This window comes from Aythya ferina (genome assembly GCF_964211825.1).
Source record: "Aythya ferina genome assembly, chromosome: 10".
Taxonomy (NCBI): Eukaryota; Metazoa; Chordata; class Aves; order Anseriformes; family Anatidae; genus Aythya; species Aythya ferina.
In genome coordinates, this window is record NC_140306.1 from 6687905 (window position 1) to 6708447 (window position 20543).

The 20543-nt window shown below is 41.7% G+C and overlaps 1 protein-coding gene across 23 annotated transcripts in view; it reads left to right on the plus strand.

Annotated features, from left to right (window-relative positions):
- The window catches only part of MAGI1 (membrane associated guanylate kinase, WW and PDZ domain containing 1), a 318457-nt gene extending 299172 nt beyond the window's left edge, over positions 1 to 19285 (plus strand). For 8 of the 23 annotated variants that reach the window (XM_084530675.1, XM_084530659.1, XM_084530681.1 and 5 more), the window contains 7 exons: positions 707 to 1000; positions 4323 to 4526; positions 10183 to 10273; positions 10393 to 10456; positions 11320 to 11466; positions 12592 to 12730; positions 16354 to 19285. In XM_084530675.1, coding sequence (XP_084386801.1) covers positions 707 to 1000; positions 4323 to 4526; positions 10183 to 10273; positions 10393 to 10456; positions 11320 to 11466; positions 12592 to 12730; positions 16354 to 17054 — 1640 coding nt within the window. In that variant the 3' untranslated portion in view covers positions 17055 to 19285. Of the gene's footprint in view, positions 1 to 706; positions 1001 to 4322; positions 4527 to 10182; positions 10274 to 10392; positions 10457 to 11319; positions 11467 to 12591; positions 14599 to 14705; positions 14795 to 16353 lie in introns of those variants that run through there. The other 15 variants (XM_084530678.1, XM_084530662.1, XM_084530672.1 and 12 more) reach the window with 9 other exon arrangements.
- The last annotated feature ends 1258 nt before the right edge of the window (positions 19286 to 20543 follow it).

The window sequence follows — 20543 nt, forward strand, 5'->3', positions numbered from 1 at the left end:
CAAACATCTGCCGGGACTGACAGTAAGTATTGCTGGCCTGGACTTGAGTGAGTGTGGACTAAGAGATTTTTTGAGATTTCTTCAAGCCTTGTGTTAGCTGATTAGATTTTAAACTAATACCACCTCCTTCAGTTGCTGTTAAACACTTGTTTAATATTAATGTTAATAATGTTTAAAGGTTCCCCCCGACTGTGCCAGACTGTACAGATGAAAGTTGCTGATTCCTCCATCCAGAAAAGCTTAGTTCACAATTGCTTTGTTTTAATGTGGGTACTTATTATTAATCATGATCACGTTAATTAAAAACACTCAGTGCTATCCAACTGATAGCACTGAGTTTAAAAAAAAAAAAATACCCAAGTGTTGAGTGATGAATATTTGGTATTATTGTATCTCCCCACGGCTTGTGCACATACACAGAGTTGCACATATGTAATTGAAGAGGGGATGTGGTAGTGGAAGGTTTTGTCTGCATGACCCTAGACAGCAGTGGATGTGGGTGTGTGGCCAGTGCTGTCACTGAACAGAGCTTTGGTGACATCCAAAAGGAGATGGAGGACAGAGCCACTGGTCATGATTTATGGATTAAAGCAGGTGCTATGCTTTTTTTCTCCTTTTATCCTCTTGTCTTTTTCTCAGTGTGCAGCACTTGTCAAGCATTCAAAGATGCAGCTTGCTCAGACAATCTTTCCTTTTCCTTCCCCAGTTCCCAAGGCAGAAAATGAAGTCCCATCCCCAGCCTCGTCCCACCACAGCAGCAACCAGCCGGCCTCGCTGACGGAGGAGAAGCGAACGCCGCAGGGCAGCCAGAACTCCCTCAACACCGTCAGCTCGGGCAGCGGCAGCACCAGTGGCATCGGGAGCGGAGGCGGGGGAGGCAGCGGTGTTGTCAGTGCCGTGGTCCAGCCCTATGATGTGGAAATCCGCCGTGGTGAAAATGAGGGCTTCGGCTTCGTCATCGTCTCGTCGGTGAGCAGGCCGGAGGCGGGGACGACGTTCGGTAAGTCTTGGGGTTTGTCAGCGCCCCTCGAATGAGACCCAGGTTTGAGTGCTGCAGCACAAGGAGGCAACTGGGGATGTTTAATTAAAAGACATGGGTATGACCTGATTTGTGTAATTGATGGCTTAATCAGGGAATGAGACTTGGTAGGTGTTTGCCTCCTGGGTTTTGTTCAGCACTGAGTCGAGAAAAGTAAAATGAGAAATCCCATCCTGAAGAGCAAAAATGCCACCAGTGGCAGTTGCTGGTGCTCCCCGAAAAACAGGCTGTCCCTGCAAGCTGGGCACCCTTCTGGGGCTTGCTCTCAGGAGAGCAGCCAGGGATCCCCACAGAGATGCTGTTGTGTAATGCAGAAAGGGAGCAAGTGGCAGGAAGTGTGTCTGCTGATGGTGGAATTGAGCCATCATTAAAAGCAGTAATGCCTAAACTGATTAACTTCTCTTTGGCAATCAGGGTTATTCTGATCCTCATTACAAAGTGAGCTTGCTGATGGCTGGAAAGTTTTAATTAATAGTGCTTGCTGGTGAGACGTTAAATGGAGGATATTGTTTAACCAAAACAAAAAAAAAAAGTGTTTTTTTGACCCGTTCCACCTTGTGTCTCCTTTTCCCAAATCCATTTTTTGAGAGTAAGAGGGAACAAGGTTCATGCAGTGTCACTCTTGATATCCTGCGCTTACAGCAGTGGTCATGGTTTCTTTCTGAAGGCTGTCTCTTCTGCTAGACAGACACTTGTTTCCAGGTGTTGCTGTAAAAGAGGTAAAGAGGTGACATTCTGTTTACAGAACAAATGAGTCATATATTGCAAAGCACAAATAAGCTGGTTTTGCATGTGTGCGCAGGACAGCCTGCTCTAGAGCAGAATTGTCTTTGCAAGGAGGAAGCAGTCAGAAATGCCACTTTCTTCCCTTCTTATGGTCTCCAAGAGGCAGCATCCACTTTGACTTTACAGGGGAAAAAGAAGGTGTTCTCTCCCTCTTAGTCTGTGGCATGTGCTATGGATGGAGGGGGAAAGGAAGGGCAGAACAAATGCTTTGGCCATTTTTATGCTGCCCCTCAGAGCGGGGTCGTGTTTCGTAGACAAAATGCCTTGCAGTCTCCCTGTACAGCTTGAATGTTCCCGGGGCAGGCAGGTGTGTGTGGCAAAAAGTGGCCTTTCCCCCTCTTTTTTTTTCCACTGAAATTTCCTGCTGTTGCCCAGTGTCAGTGCCCTTACACTAGTAAAAGCACAAGGGATCAAGGGAGCATCACCTCCTTTGCAGGCATTGATATAAAACAGAGCATTTCTAAACACTGTTCGGGGCAGCCGTAGCAGCAGAGGGTGCAAGGGGGAATTATCCAGTGTAGATCTGGAGGAGTGAGTTCCATCAGCTCTCATGTGCTAGGCTACCTTTGTGCTGGCCCCGTGGCTGGAAACTGTGCATCCAGGATAGGTATTCTGGTGCCCAGACACGACGGTGTAATGCAATGTTGGATAAGCTGAACTCAGTCTAAAACGGAGAGAGAGCTTTTATCGTCTGAAAGCGTTTCAAACGTGCGTAAAGAACTTTTACGGTATGAAGGCTGTGCTCTAACTGTTTTCTGCAGAGAAACCTTGACCTGAAATTGTAAAGAGTTATGTTCGCTTTAGCCCAAGATACTCTCTAACTGGAAGTTTTCTGTGCAGGGGCTCCTCATGGAGATCTGTTGATCTGTGACTGTTTTTCCTTTAATTTTTTCAACTGTGTTTAGCTTTTTTTTTCTAATACTCTGCATGAGATGTGTTCCCTCTGCTGTGTGGTGCTTGCTCTGTGCCTGCTTTGTAGTTTTTTCTGTCATAGGTGGTATTCAGAGATGGGCCAAACTGGTTCTAAAACCCACCTCGGTCACTTTGGTGTGGGCTCTCATATATTTTCCCACGGATTTGGCCAGAGCTGGAACTCCATCCTTATTTCAGGAGCTCATTTCAGATACCCTCAAAACAGTTGTTACACTGGATGGATTTCTGTATCACCCCAGAGGGAAACTTTCTAACATCACAGCAAAACAACGATAAAAAATCCCCCACCGTTTGCAAATAGTATTAACACCTTCTGCTCATTTTCGTTGCATCTTCCCAACCTTGTTCTCTCACTTCATATTCCTTTTCTTAGCCTTTTTTTCTTTATGCCATTTCTGGTTTTGTCATGCAGCAACGTTTAAAACTACTAATCAAATAAAGATTAGAGCACAGATGGGAAAGTGCATCTTGAGGGTGAATGTATGTATGTGTGAAGTATCAGATGACCACTCCGCATACCTCATGCTTTTCACCACGCACTGCATGCCTGAGGGCCTCTTGCCCACGTAAGAAGCCGTACAAAAGCCCAGAGGATTTAGCTGAGTGCTGTTCTGTAGCTCCTGTGTCCCAAATCTGCGTTCTGTGGAAGACCCTGCGTTTCTGGGGCCAAGCAATTGCATGGAACAGGAGGGGAGTTTTGTCTTCAAAACACATTCATCCTGAAGTGCTCTGGCTCTGCGTGCCAGGCATCTCACTGGTTTTGCGTATGGTTTTAGAGGTATTTAAATCAGGAGGTCCTTATTCCTTCCCCTCTCCTGCCCTTATACCATCTGGGATCGTAAAAGGGGGGTGGTTAACAGGGGCTGAGGTGGATGCCTGCACCAAACAGGTTACCTTTTGTCAGTCTTGGCCCATCTGTAGTGGTCCTGTGCCTTCCCTGGTGGTACCTTTGTTCACAATGGAAGAAAACCGTTTCATGTCGCTTCCCCATCCAGCGCTGACAGACTGGGTCTCTGTGGTAGAAAGGGAGGTGCGCTCCCTCCTCGGACTAGAATGATTTTATCTTTCTGAATTGAGAAAGAACAAAACATTGGCAGAAGCTTGAACAGCAGTTGATTTAAGGAAAGACTTGAGAGGCAGACACCAATGTAATCTTGGAGGAAGAAGGTTGTGTTTTCTACACACAGTTTCAATTTTCTGGTGCAAAAATAAAATCGGGATTTGGGTTATTGTGGGGCTGCTAAGTGTAGTTGTAGTTCATAAAAGCTCACCGTGTATTAACAGAGATCAAGGGGGAGGGAGATTTGAGGGTTAACAAGCACCTTTTTGTAAAATGAGCATTGTGCACTCGTACTAGTTGATTGCCAATGTTTTGAACACTGGCAGCAAAGCTATCCTATAATAACTTTTGCTTGATGCATTAATTAATTAACCCTTAACCTTCTCTTTCCCTTTTCAACCCTTTTTCTCCTTTTCCCCTTCACCGTAATTCCCACGTATGTAAACAATTAAAACCAAACCAAACCAAACAAAAACAAAAACAACCCCCAAACCAATACAAAAGCGGGAAATGCATGTGTGGCCATGCCTCACAAAATAGGTCGGATAATTGAAGGGAGTCCCGCAGACCGCTGTGGCAAGCTGAAAGTAGGCGATCGGATCTTGGCCGTGAACGGGTGCTCCATCACCAACAAGTCGCATTCAGACATCGTCAACCTCATTAAGGAAGCGGGAAACACCGTTACTCTGCGCATCATTCCAGGAGATGGTAAAGTATTTGTTCCCTGCTGTGTTATCTCACCCTGTTGTTGCTTTGTTCCTGGGCTTTTCACATCAGTCAGAGCTGCAAAAGCATAAGGATTTCCACTCCTGATTTGGGAATTAGTAGCAAGGGGGCTGTGAGTGTCCCATAGATGTATTCCCCTTTTCTTTCTATAGAAGTAGGAGCCCTATTTTTTTAAAGGAAGAGACTGATTTAAAACATAATAATTACATTCCATTTTACTGTGTTCCTCCAAGTATCTCCTTAAATTCTTCCATAAATTTGATGCGTATCTTAGTACTCTCTGATTTGATTCTTAGGTTAATAATGGAGCTTCAGGATTTTTGAGAATCACTGCATGCTCAGTAATGTATGGGATCCCTGAAGCTTTCCACAGGCTATAAAGAGATCACAGAAAGAGATAAACACTTTGTCATGTTTTAAGCTGTTTGAAAAGAAGATTTGTTTTTATTCTGCATAAGTTGCTTTTTGAAGCCATCTCGGTACATTTTCAAATGACTTTATTAAATGGCAATGGCTCCGGAGCTGCTTGTGGGCTCGCAGCCGACAGTCATAAGGGTTCCCCTGGATGAGATCGCATTGTTTCAGATGAGAGGGAATGTGCAGGATGCCTGGCAATACGCTGACACTTGGTACTATTTTCAGGTCATTGAACTGTTTGGTTAAAGTGAGGGTCTGCGTTATATATCAGTTTCATGAAATTAATCCCTACCTGCGATGCCAAATAAGAATAGAGCAGAAACGTACGTGAAGCATCTGCAGCAGAGCTAAAATTGCTTTGGTTCCAAACTGTATGAATTTCATTTGTTCATTGTCCTGCTCTGCGGAGGACAGGTTCACAGAGGGTACTCGTTTGGCAGAAATTCTTTCACAGTGCTCTTCTTTAAAGCTAAATCCATGGGTATAGAATTTGATAGCTCAGATGCAGTGCTAATGAGCATTTCTTAGAGTTGTACAGGACATTACTTGCATTCAGTTAAATGTAGAGAAAGTGTGATTAAATTTGAAAGGAAGGTTGAGAAAGTCTGAGTGAACTGCAGATGTCTCTTCACAATAAGAACTACTGGAAGGAGACCTTTTCATCCTGCAGCCTGACAGGAAGCATTTTGCTGTCACTCTGTCTGTTTGGACTAGCACTCGTGCACTTACCGCTTCCGAAGAACCGGAGGGAAGCTGTGAACTGAGCCTGGTGTCTGTAATGCAGAATAGAGGAGTTACATGATGTGATTTTCTGTGGGAAACATTCACTAGTTGCTAACTCTCCTTTCTATGGCTGTAGCAAGCTGAAACGGGGATTTGGTTACCCCACAGAGCACAATTGTGCTATGTTTAGCTATAGGATAAGAACAGGGCAGGACCAGAGGTGATCTGGTTATAAATTATTTCTCTTTAGGGTGATCTGTTTTTGCATGAAGGCTTTATTTTCCTACCGTCTAGCAGCAACCAGGTCAAATGGGATGTGATCCTTTACTGCTTCCAGCAAAATAAATGTTCATGAATAATAAAATGGCTGTGAATTAGGCTAATGGCTGAGCTGGCCTGTGTGTGCCAGCTCTGGAAGGTGAACCAGGAGAAGAGTTGTTCGTTACCTTTATTTTGGTATCTGATCAAAATCTAGGCAGATGAATCTTTGAAGAAAAAAAGAATACATATGAAATAACTTTTAAACCATTGGGATTTTTCAAGAGGAACATAGCATCCTGACAGGAATGCTCAGCCAGCCTTGTTCATGCAAATATGTGTACAAAATACCTTGTTAAATTGCTTAGGTTAGGAGGGAGCTCTGCAGCTGTGAATGCATCAGGCATTCCTAGAGAAGATGGAGAGCTGTAATTCTGGGAAGGAGTCAACTCTTTTCTCTTGTAGGAATGCAGGCTTTGAGCATTTTTGTTTGCTTAGTCCTGTAAATTCAAAGTCTGATTGCCAGCTCTATCTGCATTTAATTTCCAAAAGCTAGTAAGGCCAACCATGAAACATGGTGAGAGGTTTGCTCAGAAAACATGCGATTTAAGGAATCAGTCTCAATGTTGTTTTATTTCTGTAGTTGCCTTCTGATTTTGGGGTGCTTTTTCACAAGTCTAAGGGGTCTAACATTGTATTTTGATGGGAAGAAAATGTGTGCTTCTCAGTTAAAGGTGAAACTAAAGCTCATCACGAGACTCACAATAAACTCACATTGCTAATCTCTTCTAACATTATTAAAACCCTCAAAGGTTTTTGCTGTGTGATAGTCTTGCACCAACTCATAGACCACTACAGGAGTGTATTTGCAATGGCATTATGATGGGTTAGCATGGCTGATACAAGGATACAAGCAGCCCCAAAAAAAAAACAACCTTAGATTAGGCACTGGTGTCTGGGTATTCAAGGGCAGAATAGTGCAAGAAATTGGTGAAATCTGTAGGGTTTAGAACATACTGTTATTGATTGAGACAACCTTTCCTGTGTTTGTGTTCTTCTCCAGTTTTGCATGGTGGCTGGCATGTGTCCTGCGTCTAAAACACTAGCAAAAATGATGCACAAATCCTGCCTCATGGGATAGGGTGGGCTAAAGATAGACCCAGTACAGTGGTGTGAAGATACATCTGTACCAAAGATGTGTTGTTGCTCTACTTGGTATTCTTAGTGTGACCTACTAAAGGGGAGGAATGTTGCTTTTTTCTTTGAAGCCCATCTTCATCTCATCTCCAAATATTTGTGGAGGATTTCAGGGGCTTTGTTCTGGGTGAATACAGCACACTTAACCATGTTTCAGGACCTTCTGAAGTTGGAGACAGATTTTAGCATCAAGGCATCTTTACAAAATACACAGAATTGTTTTGTGAAATCCAACAGTTTAACCACACACAGGGACGTCTCCCCCTCACACAAGCCAGCTGTCGACAGCACCACCTTGTAAAGGCATCTTTTGGTCGTGCCTGCCCCAAGAGGTGCAGGCAGACCCAGGAGCCTCTCTTGCTCTCTGTGCCACTGGACGCAGGCCAGCTCTGGTCTGGAAGATGTTACGGCTCCAGATGCTATGGGTTTGGGCATATTAACTTGGGCACAATGCTGCAGGCAAAGGAGCTGTGCTCTCCTTGCACCCATCTGTTTGAAATTCTTTTTCTCTTTCCCTTTTCCTGAGTTTCCCTTGACAAGCACTGGCTATAGAAAGGAAAAACCTTCAGCTCTTTTAGGTCCCTCCACAACTGAAATAAATCCGTGAAATAAAATAGGTTCCCAGATCCAAGTAAACCCATGACCACCACTTTTCCTCCCATTTCCTCCCAATTCTGCAGATCTGTATTACAGCTGGACTCTGTTTAATAGTGGGAGCTTTTTCCATAGTCAATAAAGTGAATTACCAGATGCTTGGAGCTTATGAGGCAAACAAGGGCAGGGTAGAAAACCTTGTGATTTTATTCTGGAGAGCAAGATATTTCCACCCAGTTTTTGCTTCTGCTATCTGATGATGCCTTTTTTTTAAGAGGGACTGGAACCAGAGAAAGTCAAGAAACAAGCTGCATCTTTTTAACCACTGATTGTGCATTCAGCTTAGATTTTGCTCTTGAAAAGTATTGATCAGTGTTTTGTGATGAGTTGTATTCCATGGTCCTCTTCTAGATGAAGTCAGTAGAGCATGCAGTGGGGATGTCCTGTGTGCAGAACTGTTTCACAAAAGATCAAGTGCTTGCCACTGTGGCGACTCTAACTGGGAATGCTGTGCCTAATGAGCAAGCTTTCCTGTTGACTGTGGTTTCCCAGTCCCAATGTCCATCCTTGTCCGAGGTAACCATTCAACATTTTGAATGGTTAAGCATATAACCACTGACTCTTCCTCTGAATTCAAACTCCTGTGTGAGGGGAAAGATGTTTTCAGGAATTGCTGACCTGCAGGCACTCCAGAACAATTCAAAATTTGAAACTGTTCAGAACTATTTTCAATTCCGGATTGATGCAACATGGATTTCTGGAAAATGTGTTGAGTTCCATACGCATGTGTTCCAGGCCTTTCCTCCAAAACCATGTTGCTGAAATTTGGCTAATGACATTCACATGACCTTAATGTTAGATAGAGTTTTAAATGTTTTAAATTTAAAAGTTAACTCTGTATTTATTGAAGCCTATGATAAAGCTCCAAAATCGCAAGAGGATGATTTTGCCATGCTGTACCATGAGGAGCAGCTAGATGGTCACTTTTAGCACATGCCTACAGCAGCTCCCTTCCCTGTCCCCAAAGCAGGAGTGAGGAACTCACTTGGAAGCACCTCCTGCTTTGCATGGAGAAACACGGCTTTTGCACGTGCTGACATTGGGCTAGGAGTCCTTCATCATGGCGTAAATTAAGCTTTGAGGTTAATCCTCTTCTCTGTATTCTTAATGAGTGTCTGTTTGTTTTTTTTAAATGGTACCCAGAGCCATTGCTGCATTTGGTGCAGGCAGTTCCACATCCCTGTGTGCACCGTTGGGTGCTCAGGCACCAGTGGGTGGCATTTCAAGGACAAATTTCAGCAAGTTTGGGGTTTAGCCATATTCAATATCACCTTGTAAGGCATTAGATAAAAGCTACATCTCAATCCTACTGATTGCAATTTGTGATGGAGGAAGTACTGCTAAGCTCATAATCCATGGAATAGTTATTGCTACTTTAAGATTAATCCAGCCAACCGTCCATATCTGGAGACTTTAATGATTGGAATTTTGGAATTCGTGCTGTTACATAACAGACAGGGCATTCTTCAACCCTTCCTTCACAAGTCAGTCTTTGTTCCGTGTCTAACACAGAATTTATTTTATTTTCTAAATTTTTCTTTTTTTTTTTTTTTTCCAATGGAGTGTCTTTGGATTTCCCTGTAGACTGATGATCATGGTGATGCATTTGGTTACTGAAAAAGCCTCATTTGTGTAAAAATAAATTATAAGTATACCATGTATGCATTATACAAATATATAGAAATATTTGACTCCCTGCTCTACACTATTTGTGGTGGCTGGCCATGGTGGTTTCTGGAATGCACATTCTTTTCTAGTTAACTTATTCAGTGATGAAACTAAATATGATGTTTTCACTAAAGCCTTGACATTTTCAAGAGCATAGGCTCCAACAACAGCAGTGATGTGACAATGTTTCCTAGCTTGTTAGGAGTGTTTAGAAGGGCTTAGTGTTTGGAAGGCTTTTTTTTTTCTTTTTTTTCTTTCTTTCTTTCTTTTTTTTTTTTTTTTTTCTTACAGAAGAGAAGGGTAGACAGTGATTTTCTACATCTGATGACAGATACCAGAAAAAGCAGACCCTTGAGGATAGGGGTTTGGGCAGCCTGATATAGTGTATCTGTAAGGTCCCTTCCAGCCCAAATCATTCTGTGATTCTGTGGGGGACGTATCGTGCTAAGTTTCAGTGGGCAACTTAAAGGCCAATATTTCTGTGCAATGGGGTGCTGTACAGTTTTATATACATAATTGCTATGACTTAGCTTAGGCTTTGTCCTGTCTGTTTTGGGATTTGGGAAATTTTGAGCCAGTTTCCGGTTCTTAAAAAACAAACAAACAAAAAAAACCATACTGATGCTTTCCAATTAAATGACTTTGCAAAATTTTTTTTCAGTGAACAGCCAATGGTCTTCCTTCATAATGAAAAAAATAAATAAATAAATTTGTTTTGCAGAATCGTCCAATGCTACTTTATTGACCAATGCAGAAAAAATTGCTACAATTACCACCACACATACTCCTCAGCAAATTCCGCAGGAGACCAGGTCAGACTGTTTTCCTTGAGGAGAGCATCTTGCCATGCGCTCTGTTTGGTTACTTCTTAATCACCTTCACATTCCATGAGCTGTGTTTTTCCTCTCCCTCTTTGTTTCATTCACTGCAGCAGGAACAACACCAAACCAAAGCAGGAATCCCAGTTTGATTTCAAACCGCCCCAAGCAGCGCAGGTAAGGAGTGCCTTCCTAATTGCTTTGTTTACCACAGACTGTTGCTTCCAGCCTGCAGAAGGGCTGTGTTCAAATGTTTCCCTTGAAAATTCCTACTGGGAGGCTGCTCTCCCTCAGTCTGTTTGCTGGGATTTGCTGATTAGTTTCTTAGTATGAATTGCTGTTGTTTCATCTGACAAGCATTTCCAATGCATTCTTATCAAGACTTTAAAAATAATAATAATAAAAAGCTAACATTTCTACCACAGTAATAATTGATGGTTTTTTTTGTTTTTGTTTTTGTTTTTTTTTTGTGGAAGTGTATGTTTTGAGGGGGCTCTCCACAAAGTACTGTTGCGTGCAAATGATAAAATCAGAGAACAAAAAGAGCAAAACTTAATAAGGGGCAATAGCCGACATGTTCCTGGTTTTGCAGACAGGACCTTATTAGAGAGGTTATTCCACTGTTATCTTTCCTTGCCGCTGGCCATCCCAGAAGTAACCTCTTCCATTACAGACTTCAAAACATCCCTATGCCAACAGCATTGTGTTATAGAATAAAACAGTGCCTGTGCTTCTGACCTTCTTTCAAAGGAATAGAAGAGGTGGTAACAGAAAGGAGAAGACAGCACCATGGCATAGACCCATCCCATGTACCAGCTAACTAGAGCCTGACACTGGGAGCGAGGTCATCCTAGACTTCCTCTGCAGATTGGGACTGAGGAAGCAGGAAATGCTCGTGTGTGTGAAAACTCCACCGATTTTATTTTTGTACTTAATGAGTTCCAGAAATAATAACGTTCACTGGTTGAATAATTTCAAAATGAGAAATAGAGAAGCATTTAACTTTCTGTTGAATTGCACATATGTTGTCTTCCCTCCAGCAGGACCAAGATTTTTACACTGTTGAGCTGGAAAGAGGAGCCAAAGGGTTTGGCTTTAGCCTGCGAGGCGGCCGGGAGTATAATATGGATCTGTACGTGCTGCGGCTAGCTGAGGATGGTCCAGCTGAGAGATGTGGGAAGATGAGGGTATGCACAAACAGATATAAAAAACACACTGCTTTGCAATAAACTGAATGCCCTGCCTATCCCCTACAGGCACGCCTTCTGCTGTGCCAGCTAATGGGAAAATTAAATTGAAGCAAAGGAGCAATAGATTTACTTCTATCAGTGACTTTTCTTACATTCTTTATGTACATGTACATCCTACAGAAGTGTGCATGCATTGGAAGACTTCACCCCATCCTTGTTTCAACCCAGATTTCCAAATTCTAATACATAAACTGACTTTTTAAGCCTAACAAAGATATGCGTGGTAATGAAAATGTTACAGTCACAGTCTTTGCCAGCTCCTTTAAAGCTGGAGCCATGAAAAGAGAATTTGGTTGTCCTACCTGATCCTCTCCTCTGCTGGGTGGAGTGGTGAGGGACCATTCATATATGTTGACTGATGGGTTAAAAAATTACAGTATAGTTTTTAATGAGTATTAGCTGTTAACTTTGCACATCACCTAAATTATAAACATTATAGCATGGTCGTACATTATAAAATGCCTACAGAAAAAGTAAATTGCCAAGTTTTATGCACTCCATGCTCCTCTGATAGAGAACGCATAATAACTTTACAACATGTCTTTGTCTTCTCCAAATAAATCACACACAGGGCATTTTCAAAATTCTATTGCTGAGGCTAGATTTATAAGTCCAAAATCTTTGCTGATGAAAATAAATCATTGCTGCTGTGTGGAAGCCAATGCTTTAACAAGCTCCTCCAAGCCCTGTTTTTCTATCCTGATAAATTATGTTTACAAAAGCAGGTTTATTGGTTCATACCAGCTCTCTGTATCCGAGTGAGAAATGGACCCCAAAAAATATTTGAACATGCTGGTAACAGCAGTTTGTAAAACAAGCAAGTTTGACAAAAATCTTAAAAATAATCAAGATAAAATAATGCTTCTAATATAGATCTAGTTATTAAGCAATACAAAAACGCATGGTGGTTTCATGGAACAGCAGAGAAATAGTTGCGCACTTCAGGCCTTCTGTTTTCTTCATGTCTGCCCTGCATGCTGGTTATTGTGGACTCAAAGCGGTGGTGGCCCTCCTGCAGGTTTCTTTCTAATCTTAGACTCTTCTCTTTTATTGCTTTGACAGATTGGTGATGAAATCCTAGAGATCAACGGGGAAACTACCAAGAACATGAAGCACGCTCGGGCCATCGAACTGATTAAAAATGGTGGCCGCAGGGTCCGCCTGTTTCTGAAACGTGGAGATGGCTCTGTCCCAGAATATGGTGGGTCAAACTATGAAAACATTCCTTTCTTCCCTGGCATCACTCCATGAATGATTTGTCTCAAGATCTGAAGCGGGAATTCTTTTTTATTTTCCTTTCTCACCAGTGTCTTACCAACCTTTGCAACATATGGTTAATTGCCTCGCTTGTGCTGAATTTTCTACACATTTCATCCTTTGCTTGCTTCCATGGACTTGGGGCGCAGTGTAAGGCAAGATCATCATAGCAGTATTTTTGGTGATCAGAGAGGAAAACAAAACAAAACAAAAAACCTTATTGTCTTGTCCAGCCAAACAAGGAATGTTATTGAACTGTGCCAAACTGTTTCTCAGCGGCTGAATTGTTGTTTCAAATAGGTCTCTACTTCTAATCAATGCAAAAACTGGGATCCTGATTTGTTATTCTGAAGCAGTGAATTTTTTGTTAGGTTTTTCTCTTAGTTCTTGTCTGTATCCATAGACATGAATGCCAAGACGGCTTATGGGATTTTTGCCTTCCCTTAATATTTATGTAAATATTTATAAAGTTATTTAAGAAGAAAAAATAAGAAAAGCTTTACTACAAAAATATATTGATTTGGCCTCCTGAGCCCTTTTCTCCCCCTTTAAACAGTCTGCTGGTTTCAACTTGTTAATTTGTGAGGTCTGAAAAGGTGTGGAGGTTATGAAAAGGTGCTCTCGTGTCTGTCTTGGGGGAAACACTCAGTCCTTGTTTCTTACTAAGAATTGCATTAGAATTCCTTTTCTTCCCCCGGAGGTTGGATTGCTGGGTGGCTTAACTTAGCACACTATTTAATATTATAATTATGTCTTATTTATTTGAGATAATTGTCAAATATTGTGCCCTCGATGGAGGGCTACTCCCAACCAAAGGTCTTTGAGGTTTCTATAGAAACTGATGATTGAAGGGATGTCCTTTATATTTTTCTCCCCTTATTTGGGTTATTTCTGTGTCAGTAAGTTCTGTGTTTATCATTCACTCCATGTCCTAATAACAAAACCAAAATCCTTCTGCACAATTTATGAACTAGATTTTCTTTTTATTTACTGTACCAAGTTTGAGCATTTCTGCTCACTCTGTTCATTATTTAACTTTAAATGACCAATTCAGAGTATAACCAACAAACAATTGAAGTATTTAATGATACGGAAGGGAAGTTGTGGGTTTACACTTCTGTAATATAAATAGCACACCAGAAGGTTCAATGATGGCACTGAAATTCTGTAATGTTCTTTCTACTTTTGTCTTTTCCTATACTCCTTCGGATGTACAGTACTGTATCATATGCTAGACTGCATACATACCCTGTAAATTAAGTGCTTCACATCTCAAAGCATATGTCTGTTGCACTGAGGATGAAAATCCAACACCAATTTTATTTTGGCTAATGCTAAACCACTAAAATGTTCATTCTCCAACCAAGGATTTAATATACAGGGGCCGCACTACTGTAAAGAATATCCTTGTAACATTTGGGACTCCTTCCTCTCTTTGTTCTGTTCGCTGCAGTCACAAATGGTTCCTCTAATAATGTTAAGTTCCAATATTTTTCTGACTCGATTGGAACGTGCTTCTCTATGAGGCTGTATATTTTTGTAATGAGTTTTGTACTTATTTTTAATGTTGTGGTCTCTGGTGGACTTTATTTTTCGTTGTTGTTTGATTGTTAATGTTTTTTCTATGACATTCTGTGTCGCTGTTCCAGCTGTCTTTTAGAATGGATGCTCTCGTTGTCTGGGTTAATGAATCACCTCTTAGATGTCTCTTTATGTCACGATAATAACAACTGCTGTCTTTGCAGCCTTATATTTGGGTGAAGCCTAGACAATCTGACTGGAAAAATAAACTTTCTTTATTCTAAGATAAAATATGAAGATTTTTCTTTCTTTCACCTTTAATATAGGGAATCTAAATTTTCTACTTTTCTCTTTCTCTTTCTCTTACTTTTCTTGGTGCTGGGCTCTTCCTTCCTCAGCGATGATACCTCCTAATATCGCTGCATGTATGAGAAATGACAAGCTCGGGGAGTCTTGCTTCTACCTTATGGGCCATAATCAAACTACGGTTTGTAGCTAAAATCAATATTAGGTGTTTTTGTGCTGTGGCCTAATTCCCTCACATTGCTTTCCGCTTCGCTATATTTTATATGTACAGCAATTCATTCCGAGCACCCTGCGTCCCCCGAATTGTAAGTACACCACTCAACACGTGTAAGCCTCGTTTGTACCTTGTGCCATAGCCAGGTTGCCACAAGCCGCGTGCTTACAGCCACGGAAAAGCGGTGTTGTCCTCCAGCGGCTGCCTGGAAAAGCTAATAAGCAAAAACACACGCACGTGAGTCGCACCATGGGTTTCACCTGGAAATCACGAAAATAACGGCCCACGCACACACTGACCCTCCCGAGCTAAGGAATGGAAATGCCACCAGATGGGAGACACGTTGTGGTGACAGGAGTGAGGAGCGGGCACAGTGTTTGGCATGGGGGAGGGCAAACAAAAAGGAGAAAAGCAGAAAAATTTCTGTCCCCGCAAGTGTTTGTGAGGGTTTTTGGTCATTGCCAGCGGGACAGCCCACCTTGAGGTTAGTGTAAGCAGCAGGGAGCACACAGGGAGTGTAGCTAACACCGGCCCTGCTGCCGTGCAGAAGTTACTTTAAAAAGAAGATAACCAAATAAAATAAATGCTCACATTAAGTCAGCACAGATACCTTCATGTTTGCTGTGTCTCTAATGAATCATTCATAAACATCCATTACAAATGACGAGGGTGATTGTAGCTAAGCTACTGTGCAGGGCTGGGGTTTGGGTTTGGGGGGTTATCCTGCTGCTTTGCAGTTTGTTACAGAGGTAGCTCAGCTGTATTTTACCTGAAACGCTACAGGAAAATAATGAACTGGAGATTAGGTTTTAATCAAAGCCATTCTACATATTACAATACCTTTCCATTGCTTTGATACAAAAAAGAAAAAAAAAATCATACCTTCTGTCATCATTTGTTGAATCATTGTGGCAAAACCAAAATCTACCCTAGGACTTCTAATAACGTGGCAGAATTAAGTGAGATTAAGTAAAATGGAAATTGCTTGATTACAGTCTAATTCTCACACCTTCAAAACGTTATTTTACAAGGTCAAAACATAATAATCAATTCTGTTTTCTGTGGCTTTTTTCCGCTATTTGAAACAAAGCCTGCCACAACTGGAAGGCAATGCTTTCAAAAGACTTAAAAGAAAAAATCATTTCCTAACAGCCCTCTTTATTGGAAACTGTTAAAAAAAAAAATCCAACAACCCAAACTACATTTTTTTACCCCACTGTAGAGAAAGTAGTGTGAGCAAAACATTGTGAATTGGGCTTGGGGGAAAAGTAAAATGCCCCATGATGAGAAGAGCATAAAGGCGATATCAGCTTGGACCAAAACACGGCTAATGAACAGAGCAGCACCAGTACTAACCTGTAACTCTCGTTGTTCGCAGTTAAATTAACAAAAGCTCCGGTTAGCCTTCGCTGACTGCTTTAACAGTTGTTTGTTTTTGTCACTAATGAAGTCTGAAGAGTGCTAAGTGGTGTCACGGCGCCGCAGAAGGCTTCGGTACCAAACGCTTTGCTGTTATTTTCTTTCAGACCCCAGCAGTGACAGGAACAGTCCCGCCACAGGTTCACAAAATGTATCGGAAATGAAACCCGCGCCATCCGACCGACGGCAGCACCCATCATTGGAGTCCAGTTATCCACCAGACCTTCACAAATCATCACAACATGGGGACAGGCGGACTTACGTTAGAGACCTAAAAGGCAGCAGAGAGGTTAGCAGACATCCCAATGAACACCACACTTGGAATGGGACTTCTAAATCCAACGACACCGTGCCAGGCAGGAGGACGGAGAGGTCGCCGGACAGGAGGCGCGAGAGGCAGCCGGAGAGGGCGGTGGTGAACGGGCAGAAGAGGAGGTCTCCCGAAAAGCGGAGGGAAGGGACGAGGAGCGCTGACAACACCCTGGAGAGGCGGGAGCGGCACGAGAGGAGGAGAGACCTCTCCCCCGAGAGGCGCAGGGAGCGGTCGCCCAGCCGGCGCCGGCGCTCGCTGGAGAGACTCACGGAGCCGAGGAGGTCGCCCGAGAGGAGAAGAGAGGCCTCCCTCGACCGGCGGGCCAAGTCGTCCGACCGACGGAGGGAGAGGTCGCCCGACAGACGGCTCAGGGAGGAGCGAGCCGGCCACCGGGAGAGGGAAGACCCCGGCTGGAAGCACGAGGCGAGCCGCCGGCACCTGCCCGAGCAGCGCAGGCGGCCCTACAAGGAGTGCAGCACCGACCTCAGCATCTGAGGGGTCCCCCGGGGTCCCCATCGCCTGCCCCACGCCGCAGGAGCGGAGGAGAGAGCGTGGGAGCTGGAAGGATCCGGCCTCCGCAAGGCGAGGAGACACCCGGCACCTGCTGGTCCTACAAACCTTTTATGCAGATGAAATCTTACAACAAACAAACAAACAAAAAAAAGTGTTGTGCCTGATGTATAATATTAAAGAAAGTATTTTTCAGTGTATTCTTTTTTTTTTTTAATTACTTGCCAAATGTTGGTCCTAAAGGATTATAAAGTTTTGTTTCTACATTCTTTGTAGATTTCTTAAGAGTAATTCCTTTATCGGGCTACTTTCCCCCCTCCCCACTATAGTAAATGGGGGTAGCCAGTAATATAATATAGGTAAAGGATTTTATGACCAAGTTTGAATAATTTGATCCAGACTGTTCTCTAGTGACTCACTGCTACACTGTATGTAGAAAATTTTTTAAGGGTTGGGGGTGGGGAAGGAAGAAAATTGTTCATCTCAGTAGGAATGGAGCGCTCCTGCTGAAGGAATTAAAAAAGAAAGAGACAAAATGTTCCTAAAATTGCAAGAACTGTTTGAAGAGACTACTGTTTCAATGAAGGATATTTATAATAATAATAAATAATAAATAAATAAAAAAGAACAAAAAAAAAAAAAAAGCAAAACCCACACAGCACAAGATGATTTACGATGAGGAATTTCTAGTTTGTTCCATGAACAGTTTATACTTTCAGGCCCCCTCTACAGGATGCGCAAAGGCAGAAAGACTGGTAACCACCATGCCTGTGTCACACACTAACGTAGACTGTTGATCTCTCATTAGCCTCAGCAACACTTAACGATATGTCATTAAGGCAGCCACCGCAGCCCTGCTCATCTTCTAGATGTATATGGACAGCAACCCGAGCATGCATGGTATTGTTTGTCTGCTTTGAAGCAAGGGAAGGGAACGGGATCGTGGGACAAGGCGCAATGCGGTGGGGAGCGGAGTCCTCCCTCGGAGCGGGTGTATTCCTTCTGCTCAGGCCAAACCAGTGGGCTTTTCTTACTTTGCCAAATTCAGAAAATTCCCCTTCTTGCTTGGTATTTAAGTTTTTAGTTTACTGGTTCATCCTTACTGAGACAAAAGGAGTGCACTTGCTGGGGGAAAAAATAAAAAAGGGAAGAAAAAAAAAAAAAAAAAAAGGATGTATCAAAGGAAAAACACGGGCAAAAAGAGGCAATCAGTGGGACAACCTGGTTGTAGAAGCCTATCCATACTGGTTATATGCTGTAAATTTGAGTCTAAGAACAGCAGCAAAAGGGAAACCTGCAAGTTTCTAAGTTGTATTTTCAAATTTGCAAGTTGTGTGGTAAGTCTGCTGTAGCATTGGTATAAGATTTTAATGGATTACTGCCTAGCTGAGCCAAAATGTTTGCCGTTACTGTTGGACCACTAAAGTAAACTGCTGCTTTTTACAGTGCATTGGTGTGTACATGTATACTGTTTCACATTTTCCATATGAACACAAAAACATTGCAAGTCTATCACTGTTGTTGCCATGGTACTGTAAAAACAAAACCAAGAAAGAAGATGGCCGATCATTGTGTGTACAGTTTAAATTGTAATTAATAGAGCCTGTTGGAAAAAAAAAAAAGAAAAAAAAAAAAAGAAAAAAACAAACAAAACAAAACTGTTGCCTTTTTCTTGTATAAAAGAGGATTTATGACAAAATTTAGCTGTGAGGAATGTGATTAAGTGTTTATATTTCTGAAAATGGAACAAATTGATTCAGGGGGATATATTTTAATGTAAACTGAATCAGGTATGTAAAGCTGTTTTAAAATGGGAGACTATATAAGTAATTCTAAAGCTTTTGTTGGTTTGAATATCATTTCTTTCTTCATGGTGGGCCTGCTTATATATTACTAAGCACATGTATGCAGTCTCTGTTCTTCAATCATCATTTCTTGCAATGTGCTATAGACACAATGCTCTTTTTGGTGTTGATGAAAAGCAGTATGTGGGCCAATCTTTTTTATAAAACACTATGCATATATAAATACTACATTGTTCATAGCTTTATTTGACTTATTGGGTTTATACATAACACTAGGATGAGTAGATGTGGACTTACCCAGTACAAGCTTCTTTCCTCGGAACAGACACTATGTATATGATGTAGCAACAAAGAAGGAGAAAGTCTGTGAATGCTATTTTTATTATCAAATAAAGTTTTCCATACAAAGCATACATACGAGTGTAGTGATAAGATAAAGGAGTAGCCACAACTTAATGTTACTTACTCATCCCTGTCTAAATTAATAAACGGTAGGTTACAGTTTCCAAGGGTCCTCCATTGCATACGTTAACCATTTGACAAGCTTTAAAGCAAACGTTCCCAGTTTTCCAGCATAAGATTTTCTTCCCTAGAATAATCAGAAGCTAAGTGTTTAGGTGCAGCAGGGTTTGTTATTATGCCTGGCTTTTGTGTCACTGTTCAAGATCATCACATGCACGGTCCTTCAAGATCATCACACGCAGCAGTGAACAGTTTTTATATCCGTCACAGTGCCTGCAAAGGTGGTCTGAGTCTTTAAGGGTATGGTTTGGTCAATGAGAAAGTTTATGGACGTTTTAGGTTTGAATCTTTTATGATGCCCAGTGCTTTTTTACTATGAAATTATATTGCGATGGAATACATTGCTCCTGACTTTGTATCTTCTGCTGTTTATACTGTTTACCCTCTCCAAGATCACGTAATAGCATAGTTTAAATGATCTTAACTCATTAGGTGAGTCTTAAGCTTTTGAAATGTTTTTTATGTAAAAGACGATATTACATAATACTGAAATTTTATATTACAAAACATTTAATTTAAAAAATACTGAAAGATGAGGAGAAAAAAATACGCAGTTGCTCATAATGCCTTTTTAGTGGTGGCAGCCTTTCTACTGCTTCCAAACCCACTGAGAAGCCCTGCTCTAAAGCAGGGCATTAGAGCTCTGTATTCCATGGGGCAACTCTGTTCCCTTTAATTCATTCCAGCTTTACTTCTGACCATGAAATACGTATATTTTTTCAAAACTTCTAAAAATGAAAAGAAACGCTTTTTTAGACTGTAACTTTGCTGTTTTCCAGCAATGATCTACAATTATGGAGTTGCCAAAAAAAAAAAAAAAAAAAAAAAAGCTTGTTTTTGATGAAGAAGTGAAAAGTTTATGAAATGGTAAGTGAAAAATCTCAGCAACTTGATATTGTTAGTTTCTCTTTATTTTCCTTTTTTTTTTTTTTTTTTTTTTTTTTTTGTGACATCTTTTTTATCTTATTAGTGTTACATGGTCAGGATCCTGTACCTTTTTTTTTATTTTTTGTCTGCAGAGGGGCTGTTCACCAGCATCCAGCATGAAGAATTCTGTGGGTTTTGATCATTTTGTTGGAGTTAGAAGGAACTTCTAAGTTAGCTGCACTATGTTTGCTGCCTTTATTCGCTTTCACTGAGTTCCCTC